Source organism: Diabrotica undecimpunctata, chromosome 6 (genome assembly GCF_040954645.1).
Source record: "Diabrotica undecimpunctata isolate CICGRU chromosome 6, icDiaUnde3, whole genome shotgun sequence".
NCBI classification, from domain to species: Eukaryota; Metazoa; Arthropoda; class Insecta; order Coleoptera; family Chrysomelidae; genus Diabrotica; species Diabrotica undecimpunctata.
In genome coordinates, this window is record NC_092808.1 from 155,607,135 (window position 1) to 155,627,331 (window position 20,197).

The window sequence follows — 20,197 nt, forward strand, 5'->3', positions numbered from 1 at the left end:
ACTATCGCGGCGCTGTTCACGTGCAATTTCTTGTTCTTCTTCAGTCCTTTCATTTGCAGTATTTTGTATTCTTCTTGCATTACGGCTTTGTCGGGAAAGATTCGATCGTCTTGGTCGCGGCATTATTAATTAAACTTCACTTCACTTCAATCCACTTGTTAATTATTTATTTAATAGAAATAGTTTTAATATTGATTTCTTACAAATATCAAATTGTCATCCATACGTCATTACATAGCTGTCATTTTACGTCAATTACATAGCTGTCATTTGCGTTTTGTTATTCCAAGTCTGATTCTTCTTTGTTATACCACGTTTTATAGTGACTGACGTTTCATGTGAAGTCACACGGGAACGCTGTCGAACGGGATAAAAAGTATCCTATGTCCATCTCCTGGCTCTAAGCTACCTCCCTACCAATTGTCAGCCAAATCTGTTCTGCCGTTCTTGAGTTATAAGTGGTGTAACTAACACGACTTTCTTTTATATATATAGATGTAGAACATTAAACTTAAAAATCGACTTGTTTTAGATTTTTTTAAAAAGGCTTTTCATTTAGGAGATATCGAATTTATTCCATACTGTACGAGCACACTGTATATATTTCGGTGTCACATGCAGCAACTTAAACTTATTATTTCGTAAGGTTTTATTATGCCAATTGCAATTAATTTAAATTTTGCAATTGATTGTATATTTTATTAACCTTTATTTTGTGATATTGACGATTTATGTAACTTTAGTAAATTTTAAATTGTTATTGTTATTTTTCTGACTTTTTGTAAGCTTTGTCCATAAAATTGTACAATTTTCAGTGACAATAAAGCATATTTCTATTCTACTAACAAACTTCAATCAAATAGGTATATTAATTTATATTCTTATAGGCACATCTTAAAGATTAAGTTATTTAAAATATCAAAATAGCTTATAATACTATTTTGACAATAATAATACTTCAAAAAAAAATTAAGTTAAAGTCAAAGATATACAAATAAAAAAGACAGTTTCCCATCGGCGAAACATCTTGAGTTTTTATGTTTTTTTTTTTAATTTCACGAAGGACATGCCGCGACATCTACTAAACAAGGTTGAAGTCTCCTCAGCCAACGTAAAGAAAATTGATTTCCAACCTTTTCAAATGTTATTTATAAACCTCATATCAGAGGTCACTCTTTTTATTATAAAATTTGTAGCCAAATTGCTTGGAGTATTGGATTTGTTCCAAATATTTCAAATTATATCACGAAATAATGATTCTGAATAGTTTTTTTACATAAATTTTGGTAATATATTAAGTAACAGTTAACAGGTGGAACAAATATTTTGAATTTTTAGTAGTTTTCATTTTTTATTCAAATATGCAACTAAAATGGATCCAATAGCATGCCTATGATAATTTTTTTCAGTTCAGTTCAGTTTTCTTTGTAAATGTTGCTTTTTCTTATTTACTTCTAATATATTTGTTACCTGTTCCTATATCAATTTTCGTTGCATCACTTCAAGACGCTTTCTCATAAAATAAGCACTGTAAAACAAGCAACAATAAATAATATTCACAATTTACATTGTGGGACTACTCGATATTAAAATAAAAATTAATGAATTATGTTTTATATCGAAAATGGATTACATATTTGAGTCTACCAAAATAAGACAAATTTCAGTTCATGCAAACAGAGCCGCAGGTTTCTTGAATAAAACAATGGAGAAATAAAAATATCGTGAAAGAAACGAAAGGCAGAATTTACAAAACAGTCATCAGACCAATAATGACATAGGCGGCAGAAACAAGACCTGACACAGAGAGGACAAAATGATATGAAAAACAGCAGAGATAAAAACACTAGAAAAATTGATGGTCGAATACTATAAAACAAAGCTAGAAGTACAGATATACGACGTAGATGCAAGGTGGAGAACATCAAGAACTGGGTAAAAAATAGAAGAGTAAAATGGAACGATCATATAAGCCAAATGACAACAAATAGAGTAGTAAAGACGGTTCCCCAATAAAAAGACGACCAGTAAGAAGACTAAGTAAACAATAGAATGACAACTTACTAGGAACACATTGAAAAACAGACAGTTATGTCTAGACGAAAAGAAGAAGAAGAAAAAGAAACAGTTTAGTGTTGGGCGGGCAGAGAAGTCATGATGATCACTTGGTCTCGAGAAGGCAGAACGCGAGGGTAATTTTGCAGAGGTAACAGCTGCATAAGATCTGGAAGCAGAAGAGTTAATTGAGTTAATAGTTAATGGGATTAAAATTTTGTGTGTGGAGTAAGTGTGAAATTGGGTTTGACATGTTGTTGTGATCCTGGTTACCACAACCACAAACAACTAGTTATAGATATACATATACGTTTATTGTCATGTCACAATACAAATAAGTCACTTATGTACACATCGGAAATAACTAAGAAATAATACAAGAACACAATATAGGTAACATATACAGTGAAAAATAAATATATAAAAAATAAAAAAAAACAATTCAGTTAGGTGTGAAATAATTTTCACAAAAACGACCACACTAGGAGCTCAAACAAACAAATTCCTGTATACTATAGAAACAGTGTTCCCCCAAGAAGTGTTTTGCTAATTTATAGAATTCTTTAGAATGAATTGCCTTAATATCAATATTTTTGTTCAGGTTTAAACAATTATACAGATTATAATCTATTGTATAAGGTTGTGTAACACACAATCTGGAATATGTTATAAGGATATGACTTTTGTTTCGTGTATTGTACTTTTGTTGATCAGCATGTGATTTTACATCTTGTATATTATTATGTTAGTAAATGTGTTGAAAAATATGTTCAATACTTGTTTGACAAGAGGCGTAACCCCCTCCCAGTATCATAATGCAATAATAACCATAATGCGCAAAAAAGGTGACATTTCAGAACTACAGACCTATTAGTTTGCTCTCCCATACATACAAACTATTCATGAAGATAATAACAAAACGTCTTGTGAACAAACTGAATAGTTACCAACCTTGTGAACAGGTTGGGTTCCGCTCCAGATACGGAACAAATGATCATCAAGTTATAAAAACGCTAATAGAAAAGTGTACAGAGTATAAGCATATTTTTCTTATATTCGTAGATTAGGAAAAGGCGTTTGATACTATAGATCATTATAAAATGCTTCGATCATTGGCTGACTGCCGCATTGACTACCGATATATCGCCTTGATTAAAAGTATTTACGAAACTCGTACAGCTTGTGTCTGCCTTCATCAAGATACCAAGAAGTTTCGAATAGAACGTGGAACGCAGGGTGATACTATCTCCCCTAAATTATTTACAGCTATTCTTGAATATATGTTCAAGCAAATTGAACGACAGGATAACATGGGAATTAATATTAATGGGGAAGATCTGAACCACCTAAGATTTGCCGATGACATCGTTTTAATATCTGATAATCTGATAGAGTTGATAAAGCTACAAAAATGCTGCACACGCTCTATAAAGTGTCAAAAACAATTGGTCTTAAAATTAACACCTCAAAGACAAAATTTATGACCAACCTTGTATTCAGCGGTAAAATTCTGATTGAGAGCCATAGCATCGACCAAGTAATAGCTTACAAATATCTAGGGCATGAGAGTCGCTTAGGCCGAGATAATCAGACAACTGAAATACAAAGAAGGATAGGTCTCACGCCTTTGGTAGATTAAATAACATTTTTAAGTCTATTATTCCAGTTTGTTTAAAAAGAAAGGTTTTTAACCAGTGCGTTTTACCCGTTCTTACATATGGTGCAAAAACACTGACTCTGACAAAAAGAACAATAAATAAAATAAGAGTATATCAGAGATAAAGTACCAAACCTAAAAATAAGAAGAAGAACAGGAGTCGCAGATGCAGTTGAAAAGATAGCCATGGCTAAATGGGCTTGGACCGGACATGTTGCCAGATTAACGGATGATAGATGGACCAGAAAGATTCTGGAATGGCGACCAAGGCAAGAGGCATATCGAAGCAGAGGACGACCACCGACTAGATGGACGGATGATATCAAGCGCATCACCACAAATTGGATGCAAGAAGCTCAAGATATATATAGGTGGAAATTTTACCAATCCTTCAATATGGTGCGACCAGTTCAACCTTGTATCCAATTTAACACCTAGTAACTTTACTGGTTCAGATGGTTTAACCCATCTATCGCAACTAAATACTATTGTCTGAGTTTTCTGCTCGTTTAACTTAAGTTTGTTACAGTTAAACCAGGATTTAGAATTTTCTAATATTTTCTGACTGTAATCAGTTGTACCTCTACATAATAAGACTTGAATTTATACATATCAAGAATTAGCAGAGGTCCCAAATCTGATCCTTGTAATACTCCGGTTGAAACTGGTAGAGAATTAGTTTCTTGATTATTAAATGCAACAATCCGTGTCCTTCCTGTAAGATATGATTTTAAAAGGTCGTGTATGGTACCTCTTATTTCATAGTACTCCAATTGTATCAATAGTGTTTGAATATCCACACAACCAAAAGTAAGATCACACATTAATCGATTAGTAGGTTCACCTGCATCAAGACCGTGAACAATATGTTCTATTACTTCTAATAAAGCTTTTTTTTCTAAAACCAAATTGAGAGCTAGATATAATTGATTTGTCATTCAAATAATTTGTTATACGATCTTTAATTAAGATTTCAAAAATTTTACTTATTATTGGTACTATGGTAATAGATCTGTAATTGTCTAGAGCATTTTTATTTTCTTTTTTATGAAGTGGAAAATTTATGAAGTAGACAAAAGGATGTTAGAAACAGCAGAGATGAAAACACTTAGAAAAATTTATGGTAAGACACTATGGGACAGAGCTAGAAGTACAGATATACGACGTAGATGCAAGGTGGAGAACATCAAGAACTGGGTACGAAATAGAAGAGTAGAATGGAACGATCATATAAGCCGATTGACAACAAATAAAGTAGTAAAGACGGCAAGTGAGGGTTCCCCAATAGGAAGACGATCAGTAGGAAGACCACGAAAACGATGGAACGACAACTTACTGGAGGCACATTGAAAAACAGACAGAGTCATGTCTATATAAAAAGAAGAAGAAGAAGAAGATGAAGTGAAACTACTTTTGATATTTTGAATACATCAAGCCAGTAACCCTCGTTAATACATTTGTTAACTATTATTGTAAGTGGTCCAATAATTATACCTAGAGATGAATTAATAATTTTACTGTTAAAACCATAGTAGTCCACACATGAGAAATTTTTTAATTTGTGTATGAATTCTTTAACATCAGATGCTACTATTGGAGTCTTAAAGAACGAACTCGACCTTTAAGGTAGCCTGCTAAGATACTAGTTTATGTCATGCTCAGAGTTTTCTATTGATATATCTGCTATATTTGTAAATTCTTGGTTAACCTCTTCTGGTGTTAAGTTCAGATTGGAAGTAGTATTTTCCTTATAGGTTTCTGTTTTAACAATACTCCATATTAGCAATTGCCAGTAGTATGTGTTTTCCTATAAGCAGGGCCGCCCAGAGTCAGGCCGGGCCCCGTCATCTTCAAACAATTATAAATCGCTTAGTATTGTACTTATAAAACTTAATAAAAAAACAATCTCTTTGTTTTTTTCTAAGCTTTATTTTTGTTCATTATAGATTTTTCAATAAAACGCTTTTTTTAGTTATTCGTACAAAATCATTGGAAAACATGTTTTTTTTTGCGAAAAGTTTACTTTTTCAAGTGCGTATAACTCAAAAAGTATTGATTAAGCGAAGAAAATTTATATGACATTTTTTGTTTAAAATTTGATTCTCTATCAATTCCCGGGGTTGTTTTGAGTGTAAAAAGTTCAACCCCCTAGATGGGGTGCCAACCACCCCAGGGGTAGAAGCACACATCGGCACCATATAACTTATATTTTTTGAGTAATTTACTACCCACTGTAAAAATTTCAGATAAATCGGTGCAGTTATAAAAAAAATTAAATGGAAAATGCCACATTAACTGGACTAAGTGGACCGAGTAAAACAGTTTAAATATCTTGGAACAATGGTAAACGAACAATGAGATCACTCACAGAGTAAAATGTAAAATAGAGAAGGCTAGGAGTGCATTCAAAAACATGCCCAAACTCTTTAAAAGCCACAACCTTAATCTGAAGATAAAATTAAGGCTTCTACGATGTTATATGTTCTCGATATTATACTATGTAGTTGAATCCTGTACACTCACTGATGCGATAAAGAAAAAACTTGAAGCCTTCGACTTGTGTGAAAATAATCTTTCAAGGCAAAGTATTCGGAAAGCGAGGAATTGGGAGAAGAAGAATATTATGGCTAAAAAACCTGAAGAAATAGTTCTCTACAACAATAACTAATCTATTTAAAGCATCAGCTAAAAAAATAATTATAGCCAGAATGATAGCCAGTATTCTAAACGATTAGGCACCAACAGAAGAAGAAGATATTCACATATTGATTTATAAAAACTGTTACTAAGTCAAACACTAAAAGTTTTTAGTAATTTTGCAAATATTTTGTCAGATTTATTTAACAGTACATGTTCGTTTATAAAAAATATTACAAATATTATTTTAATTGCAAAAATCTATAACATTGATGTTATTATTATTTTATAGACGTAAATTTAACAATAAATATGTAAGAAATGCCTTCCTGTATACCATGAGGCTACCAACAAAACATAAAAATGGGAACATCAGCAGGAATAAATCTCGCGGCATGACCGTCTCTCATGTGGGAGCCACCTGACGCTGATCGTTTGTTCGGAAGCGTCTCGGCGGTAAGCGTCGGGTGGTGGGAGTGGTGGGAGAGCGCCTCGACGCCAGCTCGTTCACTTAGTGAAGAGCAGCATGTGGTGGTGGCTGCTCCTCGTAGTCACTTTGGTGACGGCCGAAGTCGATGCCAAACGACCTTCAACAACGACCACAAACCAAGAACCCGTCATCGAAGAGGTCACTGCCAAGCAACTAGAACGAATTTTATCCGATAAGGACTACGTCGCCGTCTTCTGGTGTAAGTACAGCTACTTAAGCCGTCTCCAAGTGTGGTTTGGTAGGTGTGTGTGCGCGCTAAAGCGACCCGATACGTACAGATCAGTGAGTGTATTATGTGTCTCTCCGCCAGGCCATAGCCAGATTTGGCTCGCTTTGCCTCACTCCCGCATACTATTCTCTTGTGATGCAACAACTGTTTCATATCAAAACATACCCCCTCAGACCGAATACGTTTAGACTGTCATGCATTTTGCATCGACATATTTTCGGCACTTATTTCTTGCTACGAAAATAAACTCGCAAGTGCGTACGCTGCCCGCTCTTCAAGACTTTAAAAATAGTTCCGAGAAACTTTTATTTCGCTATTACTGACCTTTGCTGGACGATTTAAGGCAAAGTTTTAAAAATAATTGGCTCCTGGTTTTGCTATTCGTTTCAAGACAGCATAAGTTTGATATTTTTTTGTGTATCCAAAATAGAAAGTATACTACCACCAAACCCGCGTTCTATTAATATTTCAGACACATTTTGAACGAGATACAATTCAAAATGCCGCTGTATTTTTAGTTATTTGTTTGGATTTTACGACATTTTTGTGTTAAGCTCTTTTTTATACTCGTAAATTTGACCGACACTGTTGACAGCCGTGGGATGTCATAAACTTAGCGAGAACGTCATAATACTCAGTCTCTCACACTAACTAAATGTTACTTAAGTGAAACAATACTCCTTCCAAAAATATGTTATATATTGCTTATATTGCTATAGTTTTTTGGCCTGCTTAAATATATGATATGTATTTACAGATTTATTAATTTTATTTACAAAATAATCACAAATTGACCAATAACACATCTGGGTTCAAAGCAAATATAGTGTACATTCGGCTCGTATTTTACATATATACTTTTTACTCAAAGTATTGGCTATATCTTGTTGCCAGATTTTTTTTTCGGGCCTTTTTTCCTTCTACCTGTTGATTTCCTCCAGTTGTTTATTGTTTTTTTTTTTCAGTTTACAACTCTCAGTCTCCTTCTTCCGAGTATTGTTCAGAAGTCGCTATCTCTAATTTTTTCTAATGCGGATTTTTATGTTTAATGTCTAAAAAATTGAAAAAAAAACCCCATGCAAGAAAATTTTCCATTACAAAAATCATGTGTGTGTCTGTGTGTGTTTGTGTGGGGGGGATGGTTAGGAAACACAAGTTCTTCAGCCACAAACTCATTTTTTACTATTTATTTTTAATTATATGATAGTATTTTGGTCTCAAAAATTCTATCAATAACAAGTATTTTGAGTGGATGTTAGCTTACTAAATATTCAAAGATGTGGTTATAAAATCTAGTAGTCCATTTTAAACTTGGTAGTAAAATTAATTATTAAAGACTAACATAAAATCTATTTATTTAGAAATGATGAAAAGGTTGCAAATGTGAGTCCATAATACCAATATATGGAAAATGATTCGATACTCAAATCTTAAGCAGCTTTTATTTTTTAATGATGGTAAATATTTTTGGGCTACTGGTTTCAAGACTTACAATATTTGCCTCATCATCGGGCCTAGTTCGTTAGTCTTATATTCTTATATATACATATATATTGTTGTGATCTGCTTTATGATGTTTTATTATTAATTAACACTAATTTAATTAATCCAATTATTTAATTAATTAATTCACTAATTTATGCAGAGTCATACAAATCAATTACTATTAAAAATTCTCAGGGTGCCTTTTTAATTTTACTTTAATCAGTTTACTTTATATATCTCTTCTAGTGGGTTCAGTATCTCCTAGTTGCTCATAATCGGGATAGAACAGGAAACGGAACTAACATTAAAACAACATAAATATGAACACAAATTATTATTTATTTTCAATAACCAATACGATGAATATTAATAAATAACTTTTGTGGGCAATTATCTTTCCCAACAAACTCCTATACTCTAAATTTAATTTTAATTACAAACTATCTATTGATCTGTTTTATAATAATATCTACTAAAAAAAAAATGACCATATAAAAATATAATTTATTCACAAAAAAAATAACTCTTTGAAACTTGGAATCTTAGTTCGTATGCTTATATTTGATTTTATCTTTAGAATATCTTAAAATTTTCTTTCATTCAAATCATTTGACTGACCTTTAATTTTTTACACCAATGATGTCTCCTCTCGATCAAACCACAGTTCCTTCCTTGATTGATTATGTCCGGCTACCATCAAATCTTTCCCGTTCTCAGCATCGATCCAAACCGCATACCAGCAAACTACTCCTCCGAAAAACACAAGCCCAAGCCTCTTTTGACCGGTACTCTTTATTCACAAATTCTCCTTTCTTTCTCAATTATATCTCGTGGACTATGCAGACTCAAAAGAGGTATTAATCTTCTCGATTTTGATCTGCTCTCAGCTTCCACCTTTTTCACTAACAAACGAAAACACTGGTACTCAGATTGACTACACGAAAACACGTCTTCTCTTCTGGTCTGCCGGTAACATAATAATCCTTTCAATCTCTCCCAGACAACCTTCTCAACTCTCTCATTCCCACCATTCCTTTTTAACCAATTATAAGCATTCATCTTTCCCACTTATTTTCGATTTAGAAAATTTCCAACATGATATTTAAAACAAATAAACTACTTTCACTCAAATTACTTTTCAGAAACCATTAACAATTTTGCCTTTTTCAACAGAAATAAGTTTCCAAATTCTTGTTATCTCATATCTAAATCTAATTCTTATTTACTTTCGAAAAATGCCCACCGCAAAATACAATTACAAGTTTATTCCTAAATCTATAATTATACGGGTTCCATTGTCCTTTCACTATTCACAAACTCTTTATTCTATTTCTGATCGATAAACTGATCCATAACAATATATATATATATATATATATATATATATATATATATATATATATATATATATATATATATATATATATATATATATATATATATATATATATATATATATATATATATATATATATATATATATATATATAAGTATAGACTCTAGAAGCTCCCTCTTCTTCCTGTTATGTTTACTTTTTAGGATCTTGATTTTCTCAAAATCAAATTTATGTTTCTTTTCGTTTTCACGTTTTGTGAGGGCGGTTGAGTTTTTTTTTGTCATATTTGTGGGAACGTATTCTTGAGTTAAGTAGCTGACTGGTTTGTCCAATATATACTTCTGACAAACCTTCTGACTGTCTTAAAGTTGATGTTCTTTGTTTCTTTTTTATATGTTTGGCTATTTTTGTTGTTTATGTAGTTAAAACTACATAAGAAAGCCCTGAAATTGGTATTTCCATCACCAGAAAAAAAATCTAGTACCTTCTAAATGATTATATATACAGGCAAGTCATAAACAAAAATAGCCAAACACATAAAATGAAAGGAATAACATCAATTTTTAGAACAGCCTTTAACGCCAACACTTTACAGCCTTGTGGCAATTTCTCATTTCTCCACATTCATTTTATTAGGTTGTTTAGTCGTTTGAATAATAGCTGTTCATCTTCCTTGAATATTTCTTCTATGTTACCGTTTTCTCTTGGACTCATTATTTCTTCAGCTGCTTTACTATTTCCTTTATAACCTGTTCTGATGGTTCGTTTATTTCAGCCTTATTATTGTTTTGCTTTGGTCTGGTTTGTTGTTGTATTTTATTGGCATTTTCCTCTGAATACTGGAACTGCTAAGCAGTTCCTCAAAGTATTCTGCTCACCTCTTTAGTTTTCTTTAGTTTTCTTGGTACGTCATCTATTACTTATATAGAAGCATGCGATTTCAGAACCTGAAGCTGTATTAACTTTGATCTCATCATTACCCAGTAATCTCGTTTCTTTTGTCTGTTTTGCTTTTTTCTTTGCTGCTTCATAAGTAGATATACTACACGGTTCTGGGACCATCCCCTAAATCGCAACCCCCGGTCGTAAATGCCAAACGGCTTAACGTAGGATGACGTGTTAGGTATCGTTGGAAAGGGGGTGAAAAATGTGGTTGAATGTAGTATGTGTCGTGTGCAATGAAGCATGCCAAAAGGCCACTACGTCATATTTTGTTTTTTATTGGTCCGATCGTAGCGTACGAAGGCTCGTTGGAGAGGGGAAGGGGTAATAAGTACGTTGAGACAAAAAAACAAAGATGGCGGTATTGCCAAAACGGCACGGTACGGCACGATTTTGACGTGTGAGATGTCAAATCAAAGAGGTGGTGGCACAGAAACAATGGCAACTGTCAACTTTTCTTCTTTTTCGTCTGGTGTCTAATAGAACGTGACGTTCGACGTATGACGTGACATTTTTGTGACAGCAGATGTAGATCCCTTCCCCGTTTTTGTTTTATTCAATATATTCATTTTTATTTTAGCTTTTCTTCAAGGTTTCAGTTTCCTTTTACATTCTGTATCAAACCGATCTTTCTAGTTTTATTGTCTTATTTTTGTCGCTATCGCGTATCTTCATTTAGAATTGTGTCTTCTAATCTTTTTATTTTTGGCTATAACTAGTTTTTACCTTTTCATCTGTGAGCTTTTAAAGCGAACCTTCTATACTGATAATGTTTTACTTTTTTCTCAATAGCAAAAAATTGAGGCGAGCGTCACAAAAACTACATGAAAAACAACTAACAAAATATACATAGATATGTATATTTTCGTTTCGTATATCACGAAAGATTCGTTTCGTAACGATTGTCTAAGTATTGAATCGTCATATTCAAATTTTTATGGCATTTCTCGTATTGAATTAATTTTATATAAATACAATTATTATTTTTAAAAATCTTTTTTTATTTATATAATGATTAAATTTACTATTAAATGATTTTTGTTTTTATTTTATTATTACTTTAATATTTCGACTGAATTTGTCAGGTCTTTCAGAAGTAAACGTATGCTTTGCTAATACGTTAACAGTTGGCGTTAGGGGCAAACATAATAATTTATTGAATTATTTTAATATACCTAATATAATTTGTTTAAAATATAAATATTAAAAAAATAATAAAATCACTTTACCATAAAATGGTCCATGTAGCTGTTTGCCCTTTGGGAACTTTTGAAATTCGTGATGGTATTGGCATGTTTATTTTCAATTAAAACGTGTTGTGTGTTATTGGCAATGTTGCCATCCGGAGATATCCATGTATTGTGATCTGACTTTCATCTGTATTGTGAAATTTATCAATTTTTATATTAGTAGGGGCATAAGTCTTATTGAACAATTTTTTAAAGTGAGTATGCAGTACCTTTATCGTAAGATCTGCGAGGAAAATTTTGGTTAATGCTTATTTAATGTGATTGATTTTAGTAGCAGGTCTGAGTCGATTTTTGTGAAAATTTGATTGTTGTCATTATATCAAAAGACTTTATATGCATAAGTTTTATATGTATTCGTTCTGAACGCTGTGATAGGTTGATACCCAATCAATAGAGTTTTTACATTGTTTGATGGTTGTCATTATATTATTTTGTGTAAACTCTGTCATATCATCATCATCATTATCATCCAGCCTTCATTTATCACGTCAACTGCTAGACGTAGGCCTCCCTTAAACTCCTCCATTCTTTACGATTTTGTGCTCTTTATCAAAGTTGTGCTATCACAAAGAGGTAGAAATTTGAAATGTGGACCTATGGAAGAATTATGAGGGTTTCCTGGATAGATAGAGTTACGAACAATGAAGTACTGAGAAGACTAGGTAAAGAGAAGGAAGTTGAACTTACAATTAAAGAAAGAAAGCTACAGTATCTCGGATGTGTGATGCGGGGCGAAAAGTTTGGCATCCTGCGACTCATAATGCAAGAAAAGATAGATGGTATAAGAAGCATCGGAAGAAGACGAATTTTATGGCTTAAGAACTTGAGAGAATGATTTGGATGCAGCTCAAAACAACTATTTAGAGCTACTGCCTCAAAAATTAAAATAGCTATGGTGATTGCCAACCTCCGTAGCGGAGATGGCACCTGAAGAAGAAGAAGAAAGAGGTAGAAAATATTGATATTGAATTCGTCGATTTTCTAATATATGACGAATCATGATCTTATTTTCAGATAGATGAGATCATGCAGAATATATCAAGTAGATCTATTCAGTGTAAAATTACTTTCTTATTGGCCCAAGAATTTCTATTACGTTTATGGAACTTTTCGCGTACGTATTTACGTGAGACGATAAGCTAAAATAAAGGTAAAGATCCAAAAAGTATGAGATAAAAACAATTTTCTTTCGTATAAAATATCAAACCTATCTAATATGTTCGATTATAAAACGATCTATCAAAAATTAATAATCCAATTTTACTATTAATACCGTCCGTCATTCTCAAATATTATATTTATTGAACTTCAAATCGGAAGTACATCGATGACAGATGAACACCAACGCAACACCCGAACATGAAATATAATCGAGACTTAATGATTTCCGATTTGTTTTTCCACTCGACCATATAAACATTCAATGTTTTATATTGTAAACTTTACGACAGTGTAATAAAAGCTAGCGAGGTAACGTCACTGCTTATAGAATTTGGCAAAAGCGTTTAAAAACCGAAAATAACATAGTTCACCTGATTTATTGTTTTATGGTTGTTTAAATGAACAGAATAGGTTGGTTGTTGAGAATAATTGATGTATAATAATTAAGTTAATATTTCTTGCATAATTCAATTATATTTCTCGTCTTCTTTTACATACAACAGAAGCCCTTTATGCTCAGTACATATAAATCTGCTCTCACATCGTTCGATAAACGTTTATTGATCTTCAGTGTTGTCCTTGTCCTATAGGTTTTAATAGTACAACATAGATTTCCGGACATTATTAAACTTTTCTTAATCTGTAGATTTTAAATGTTTTTATAATATTTGGTTCTCTGTATAGGTGTAGTAGCTCAAAATTGAAACGTTTTCTCCATAATCAATTATCTTTTATGGCTCCATATCTTGATCTTAGGACTTTTCTTTCATTAATTCCCAAGATAATTGTTTTCTTAACTAGTTTTATAAATTTTAATTTTTTTACTTATTGAGATATTTCATTTTGGTTGTTTTATCATGTAAAAATAAAATTAAAAGTCATCATTCCCTTTGACTTTACATTTCTATATAAGTTTTTATCTTGGGTCGTACCAGCATCAATCTTCTTTACCGACATGGTCTTCTTTGTTTTTTTTCTCCCGTACTCCTCCCACAAACTTACAAATCAGCAATTATTCGTATTGGATGATTAACAACTTGACGTTGAACAGGCTCAAACCATATCTATGCTCTCTCATATAAATTCATTCTTAAATTTATCTTTTTTCTCCACTTCACTTGCACTCCACATAGCAGTATTGATGTTTAAATCTGTGTTTTGATATTTTATACTTTGTTTCACCTTCCATGGTATCAAGTTTGGCTTAGTTTTTGGTGGCCATTTAGGCTTAAGGATCTGTTTCCAAACTATTTATATAATATAATATAATAAGCACAAAGGGCAAGAATAGGAGATACAAGAAGATATTTAAAAAACACAATTAGATACAAGGAGGAGAAGGAAATAGACAAGGAAATCACAGCAATAGTAGAAGAAGAATGGGGAAAATTTAGAAACGCGATAATAAATACAACAAAGCTACTACGTGAAACTACAAGATATAGCAAAAAAATAAACCACAATAATAGAAAAGGAAAATGGACACCATGGTGGAATGAAGAATTAAAAATAGAAATAAAAGAAACAAAAAAAGTGTGGAAAGAATAAAAATAAGATAAAATGCAACAAAAATATGAAAGATATATATTATAGTAAAAACAAAGTTAAAAAAATAGACAAAAATGATAAAAAGGAACTCTAGGACAAGTTCGGAGAAAAAATGGAAGAAAACAGTAAAGAAAATATAAAATTAATTTATAGAACACTAAAAAACCTACAAGGCAGCAAAGAATTAAAAATTAAACAAACAATGACAAGGATATAATGGAAAGATGGAGAGAACATTTCGATCAACTGATAAACGGATAGCAAGGAAAATCAAATGAAAATGAAAACAACGTAATTGGCGGACGCTATACAAAAAGCCCAGATAGTGAAAAATGTACGAAAACCTTTAAAACATACCGGGAATACGTATTTCTGAAACAACAGGAAAACAGCCGAAAAAACAATTGTAAGACCAAATCGAAATGGTGATAGATCAACAGGGGACGATTTCAACAACAGACTGTAAAGAACAGGAAAACTACTCCATGCACTAAATAGAGGATTCCTTTATAATAAAGAAGTATCAAAGAAAACGAAGATAACAATATATAAAACAATATATAGGCCAACGGTGACATATGGAGCAGAAAACAGGATTTTAAGCGGAAGACTCCAGAGTCTAATACAAGCAGAAGAGATAAAATATCTCAGAAAAATGATAGGGGCAACGACAGACAGACTCAGAAATGAAGAAATAAAAAATAAACTTATAATTAAATCATTGCTTGGAAGAAAAATTAGCATGGTTTAAATACACAGTAACAGAAAAGTGAAAAGAGTGTGGGAAGCTAAACAAACAGGGAAAAACAGAAGGTACAGTCTAATAAAAGAGTGAAACAGCGACATAGCAGGAATATTTCAAAATAAGGGTAAATCTTGACAAGGAGCAACACAAACGGCGAAGAACAGAAAGAAATGGGGAATATTCATCAAAAGCTAGGTGCACCTATCTCGATACCTAAGGGTAGAAGAGGAAGGATTATGTATGTAAGTGCTGGTTAAATAAATTCTTTTTTTTTTCTTCTGTAAAAGAACTGTCCATTAACAATATAAAAAATGTCCATGAACCATTTTAAAGTTATGGCTGGAAAAGAGAAGTCGTAATTGGACGCAGAATAGCATTTTTTACAGTTTCTAGTTTTCATTTGAGATGGGCTTTATAGAAAAATAATAAAACTTTTCTTATATTTTGCTTCTTTTTGTTGTTGTCAAATTTCTTCAGAAATCATGTCTTAATCTCAGTTCTGTGGTGTGTGTTAGATATCCATTCCAAAGTCAATTTGTTGAATTGAAATACTTTTAAGCAATGAGTATTTTTCCGTTTTCCAATAGGTACGACAATTTTCTTATACTTTAACGAATCTTTGTTTTGGCACTTCTCACTTTTGAGGGCGAACATCTTGTTAGGCATTGACGATAAAAAAAAGTTCGTTTTTATCTACATTGTCGATATATTCTGGTGATTAATTTTTTCTCAATAGTGTCAAGTTTTAAGTGCCAATAGAATGGAGATTCTTATTATTAGCTAACTAACAACAAATTACTTTAAAAGATATGCTGTGACTTTTCTAAAAACTTACCAGATACAGGAATATTGTTTCTCTAACTTTACGGAGCGAATTGAAAACTACTTGTACTCCAGGTTGTGAGGCCGCTCCAGTAGGAAAAATGATTCCGGTTCAAAATGTGACATAACAAATCTGAAGGATGTAGGGCGAAATTTTTAGAAAATAAATAATTGTTTAAACAATTTTTTTTAACAAATTAAAAAAATCACCTTTTTTTGTTCCGACAAACATTTTTTTAGGTTTTTTGAGTCATTCGAAATAAAAGAGAGATCTGTCTATTTCTTTCTATCAGTGTCTATAACATCCTTATGTTGTATAATATCTATATATGTCTATAACATCTAAGTAGATGCTTTCGAGTTATAAACGATTTAAAATCTAAAATCTGTGCGGTGCCTCTCTGTCGCACTAATACATATTATACGTACTTACGCGAAAAATTCCCTACGACATTTATTTAAGCATTTTTCAGATTTTAAATCGCTTATAACTCGAAAACTACAAACTTAAAGCCGCGTTTACACGATGACAATTGGCGAGACAATTGTCAGAATACAACTGACTGGCATGAAATTATTCTCTTCGTCTAAACACTTTAGGCCAATTGCCTTGCCAACTGCCCTCACAATTGGCCCAAAGTTCAGTTGTCTCCGGGAGTAGACTGAGGACAATGAGCTGCTCCCAGTGAGCCCCCCACCACTCGAAATCTCAATTGTCGCGACAATTGGCCCCGTATGAACGGTGTAGGCCAGTAGTGCTGTCTTGTTTTTTGCCAGTTCCTTCACCGGACACAATAGATGACGAGCAGTCGGCCATGTTTTAGCTGTCTACTGCCATGGCAATAGTTGCCTCCGTATAAATGTCTTCTCGTTCAACTGGACTGTCCTCCTACAATCCGCAACCACGTGATGACAATTGTCTCGCCAATTGTCATCGTGTAAACGCGGCTTAAAAGACAAATGACGACAGACCTTTTTTGTTTAGAATATTTAGAATAACACAAACACTAAAAAAATGTTTTCCGGAGAAAAAAAAGACATTTCTTCCCATAAATTTCGAGCGGCGCCCTTTAAATTTGTTTAACGAAAACATTTTTGAATAAGAATCCACAAAGAAACCGAATCAGAAACATTTTCGTACGGCATCGGCCTCACAACATGGACTTTTAGTCAATCGCTAATGTTTCAGTTTTTAGGAAACTTTCTCTTTTGCTCTGAATTGGAACCTTCTCTGAAAGTTTCATTAATTTGAAGTGATCGGTTTTTACTTTCTCTAATTGTAGGTTTTATTTCTTCCACAAGTTTTTCTGGAATATCTTCTCAATTGATTAGTTTTCTTTAACCTTTAGTCTTCTTGGTTCCTTCTTAAAGTATTTCATGGGCTTTGTATTGTTCTCTGTAGAATTTAGGCACTTATAATATTTTATTTATATTCTCTCGTTGGCGGTTTTCCTCGTGATCTTTGGCCTTACACCTTTCCTTGTATAATAAGTGCTTCCATTTCTGTGTCTGCTCTCGTAACATGTTCAAAGTATTTTAATTGTTGAAGATGTACTTTGCTAAAAAGCCATTTGCTGACCTTAAGCTCATTTAACATTGAATTATTTATCTTGTGGTGAGTCCACGGTCCATCTTTCTTCTTTTCACTTTTTGTAGGGTCCAAGATTCACATCTGTATGTCAGTATTGGGAGTATTAAACAGTTTTATTTATATTATTATCCTGTTTTTTAACTTATTTATATTTTGGAAATTTATTAGTATTAGTATATAAAAATAATTATATCATATCCAAAAATCTAATATTTTCAGAATTATAACATTATAAAGACTCTAGTTTTGATTTCTATCCAATAAAATATATGATATCGCACCTTTTCCCAGCACTAGTGTTTCTTTCATGTGATTTGTCTTGCTATTAGTCAGCTAAATGAATAATTGCATAAAAACCAATTAATTTCGTAGGTGTATAAAAACACACCATTAGTCACTTCCAACGAATTCGAATCAAATCAAATCGACACCATTTATTTTATTTTCGTCCATCGGGAAGCAGAACATCTGCTGGAAGAGCTTCGGCGTCATATACTAAATCGGGATGACGAAACACTGGCGCAGATGATGCATTAGGTGAACGTAAATTTAGAATACTTATGACAAGTGTGTTTTGTGTGAAATGAACCGTCTTAAAATTAAAGGTTTGGCTTGTAATTGGACGAAAATTACAGAAGGTAATTGCCAAAAATTCTCGATACTGCTGTACGGAGTAGAGACTTTGACTTTAAACAAGAGCAATACCGATAAACCAGAGGCCTTCGAAATGTGGATATATAGAAAAATTTTGAAAATTCCTTGGACAGACAAATAGTGTAGTCTAACCAATTATTTACAGCAACAACTTCAAAGATACGAATAGCAATGATGATTGCCAAACTATATATATATATATATATATATATATATATATATATATATATATATATATATATATATATATATATATACACAATATATATATATATATATATATATATATATATATATATATATATATATATATATATATACTATGTATACTATCCCCACTGTTATTTAATTTATATTCAGATAGAATATTTAAAGAAGCGCTGCATAATTTGGAATGGGGCGTGAAAATTAATGGAATTCTGATAAATACAATCAGATATGCAGACGATACAGTTATTTTAAGTGATGACATGAATGGATTACAATGCCTTTTAAATGCCTTTGATACAGTGGGAAGAGAGTTTGGCCTAAACATAAACTGTTCAAAAACAAAACACATGGTGTTTAGCCGTTTAGCACATCAAGATGCACGATTATATGTTGATGGTCATATAATTCAAAGAGTGTCCAGTTTTAATTATCTTGGTTGCCATATTACTGAACAACTAGATCCAGATCAAGAGATAAAACGTAGAATTGAGATAGCCCGCACGACATTTTTAAAAATGAAGTCATTCTTCTGTAATGATAACTTGCAACTTCAACTTCAAAAGCGCATGGTTAAATGCTACATTTGGTTAGTCCTCTTATACGGTGTCGAAGCATAGACATTAAAAATATCCACCATTAATCGTCTGGAGGCCTTTGAAATGTGGCTGCACAGACGCATACTAAAAATTCCATGGACGGCAATGCTGACAAATGTGGCAGTCCTTGAGAGAGCAAATGCTGCTCGCGAGCTGCTTGATAACATCAAATGTAGAAAGATGGCCTATTTTGGACACGTAGTAAGGGGAGACCGATATAATATTCTTCAACTTATTATGATGGGTAAAATAGAAGGACGCAGAGGAATTGGTAGAAAGCAGGCCTCTTGGTTGAAGAATATCAGGAAGTGGACAGGAATGAGGAAAGCTGAGCAACTCTTTAGAATAGCTCAAGACAGAGACAGTTTCGCCATGTTAATCGCCAACGTCAAGGGGACTTGTAGAGCACGTTAAGAAGAAGAAGATTGCCAAACTCCGTAGCGGAGAGGGCACTTGAAGAAGAAGAAATTGCCAAAAAATACCCATGCCGATGTATCTGAAATGGTCTATAACTAAACAATGTATAATTTCTTTAAGAATTAACTACCCACAAGCTATATAATGAATTTTTAGAAAATTTAACATTTATATTGTAAGTTTAAATAGCAAAAATATTTTTCCTCTCTCTCTCTCCCTCTCTCTTCATCTTTCTCTTTGTTGCCGGCCTTTCTAATGCAGTATTGTAATGGTGTATCCATATTATCGATAGTGGATTTTTTTGACAAACATACTTAATTACTTCTTTTTTCTTTTAATTTACGTTTTTTGTCTAGTTTAATCTGTTCAAT

At 32.5% G+C, this 20,197-nt stretch overlaps 1 protein-coding gene across 6 annotated transcripts in view; it reads left to right on the forward strand.

Annotated features, from left to right (window-relative positions):
• The first annotated feature begins 6,824 nt into the window (after positions 1 to 6,824).
• Positions 6,825 to 20,197, forward strand: part of hlk (hulk) — a 93,867-nt gene continuing 80,494 nt past the window's right edge. For 3 of the 6 annotated variants that reach the window (XR_011951313.1, XM_072535894.1, XM_072535895.1), the window contains exon 1: positions 6,825 to 7,038. Coding sequence is in view for 5 of the 6 variants with exons in the window: in XM_072535894.1 (XP_072391995.1) it covers positions 6,876 to 7,038 (163 nt within the window). In the remaining variant the exon portion in view is untranslated. The remainder of the gene's footprint in view (positions 7,039 to 20,197) is intronic. The other 3 variants (XM_072535896.1, XM_072535897.1, XM_072535899.1) reach the window with 2 other exon arrangements.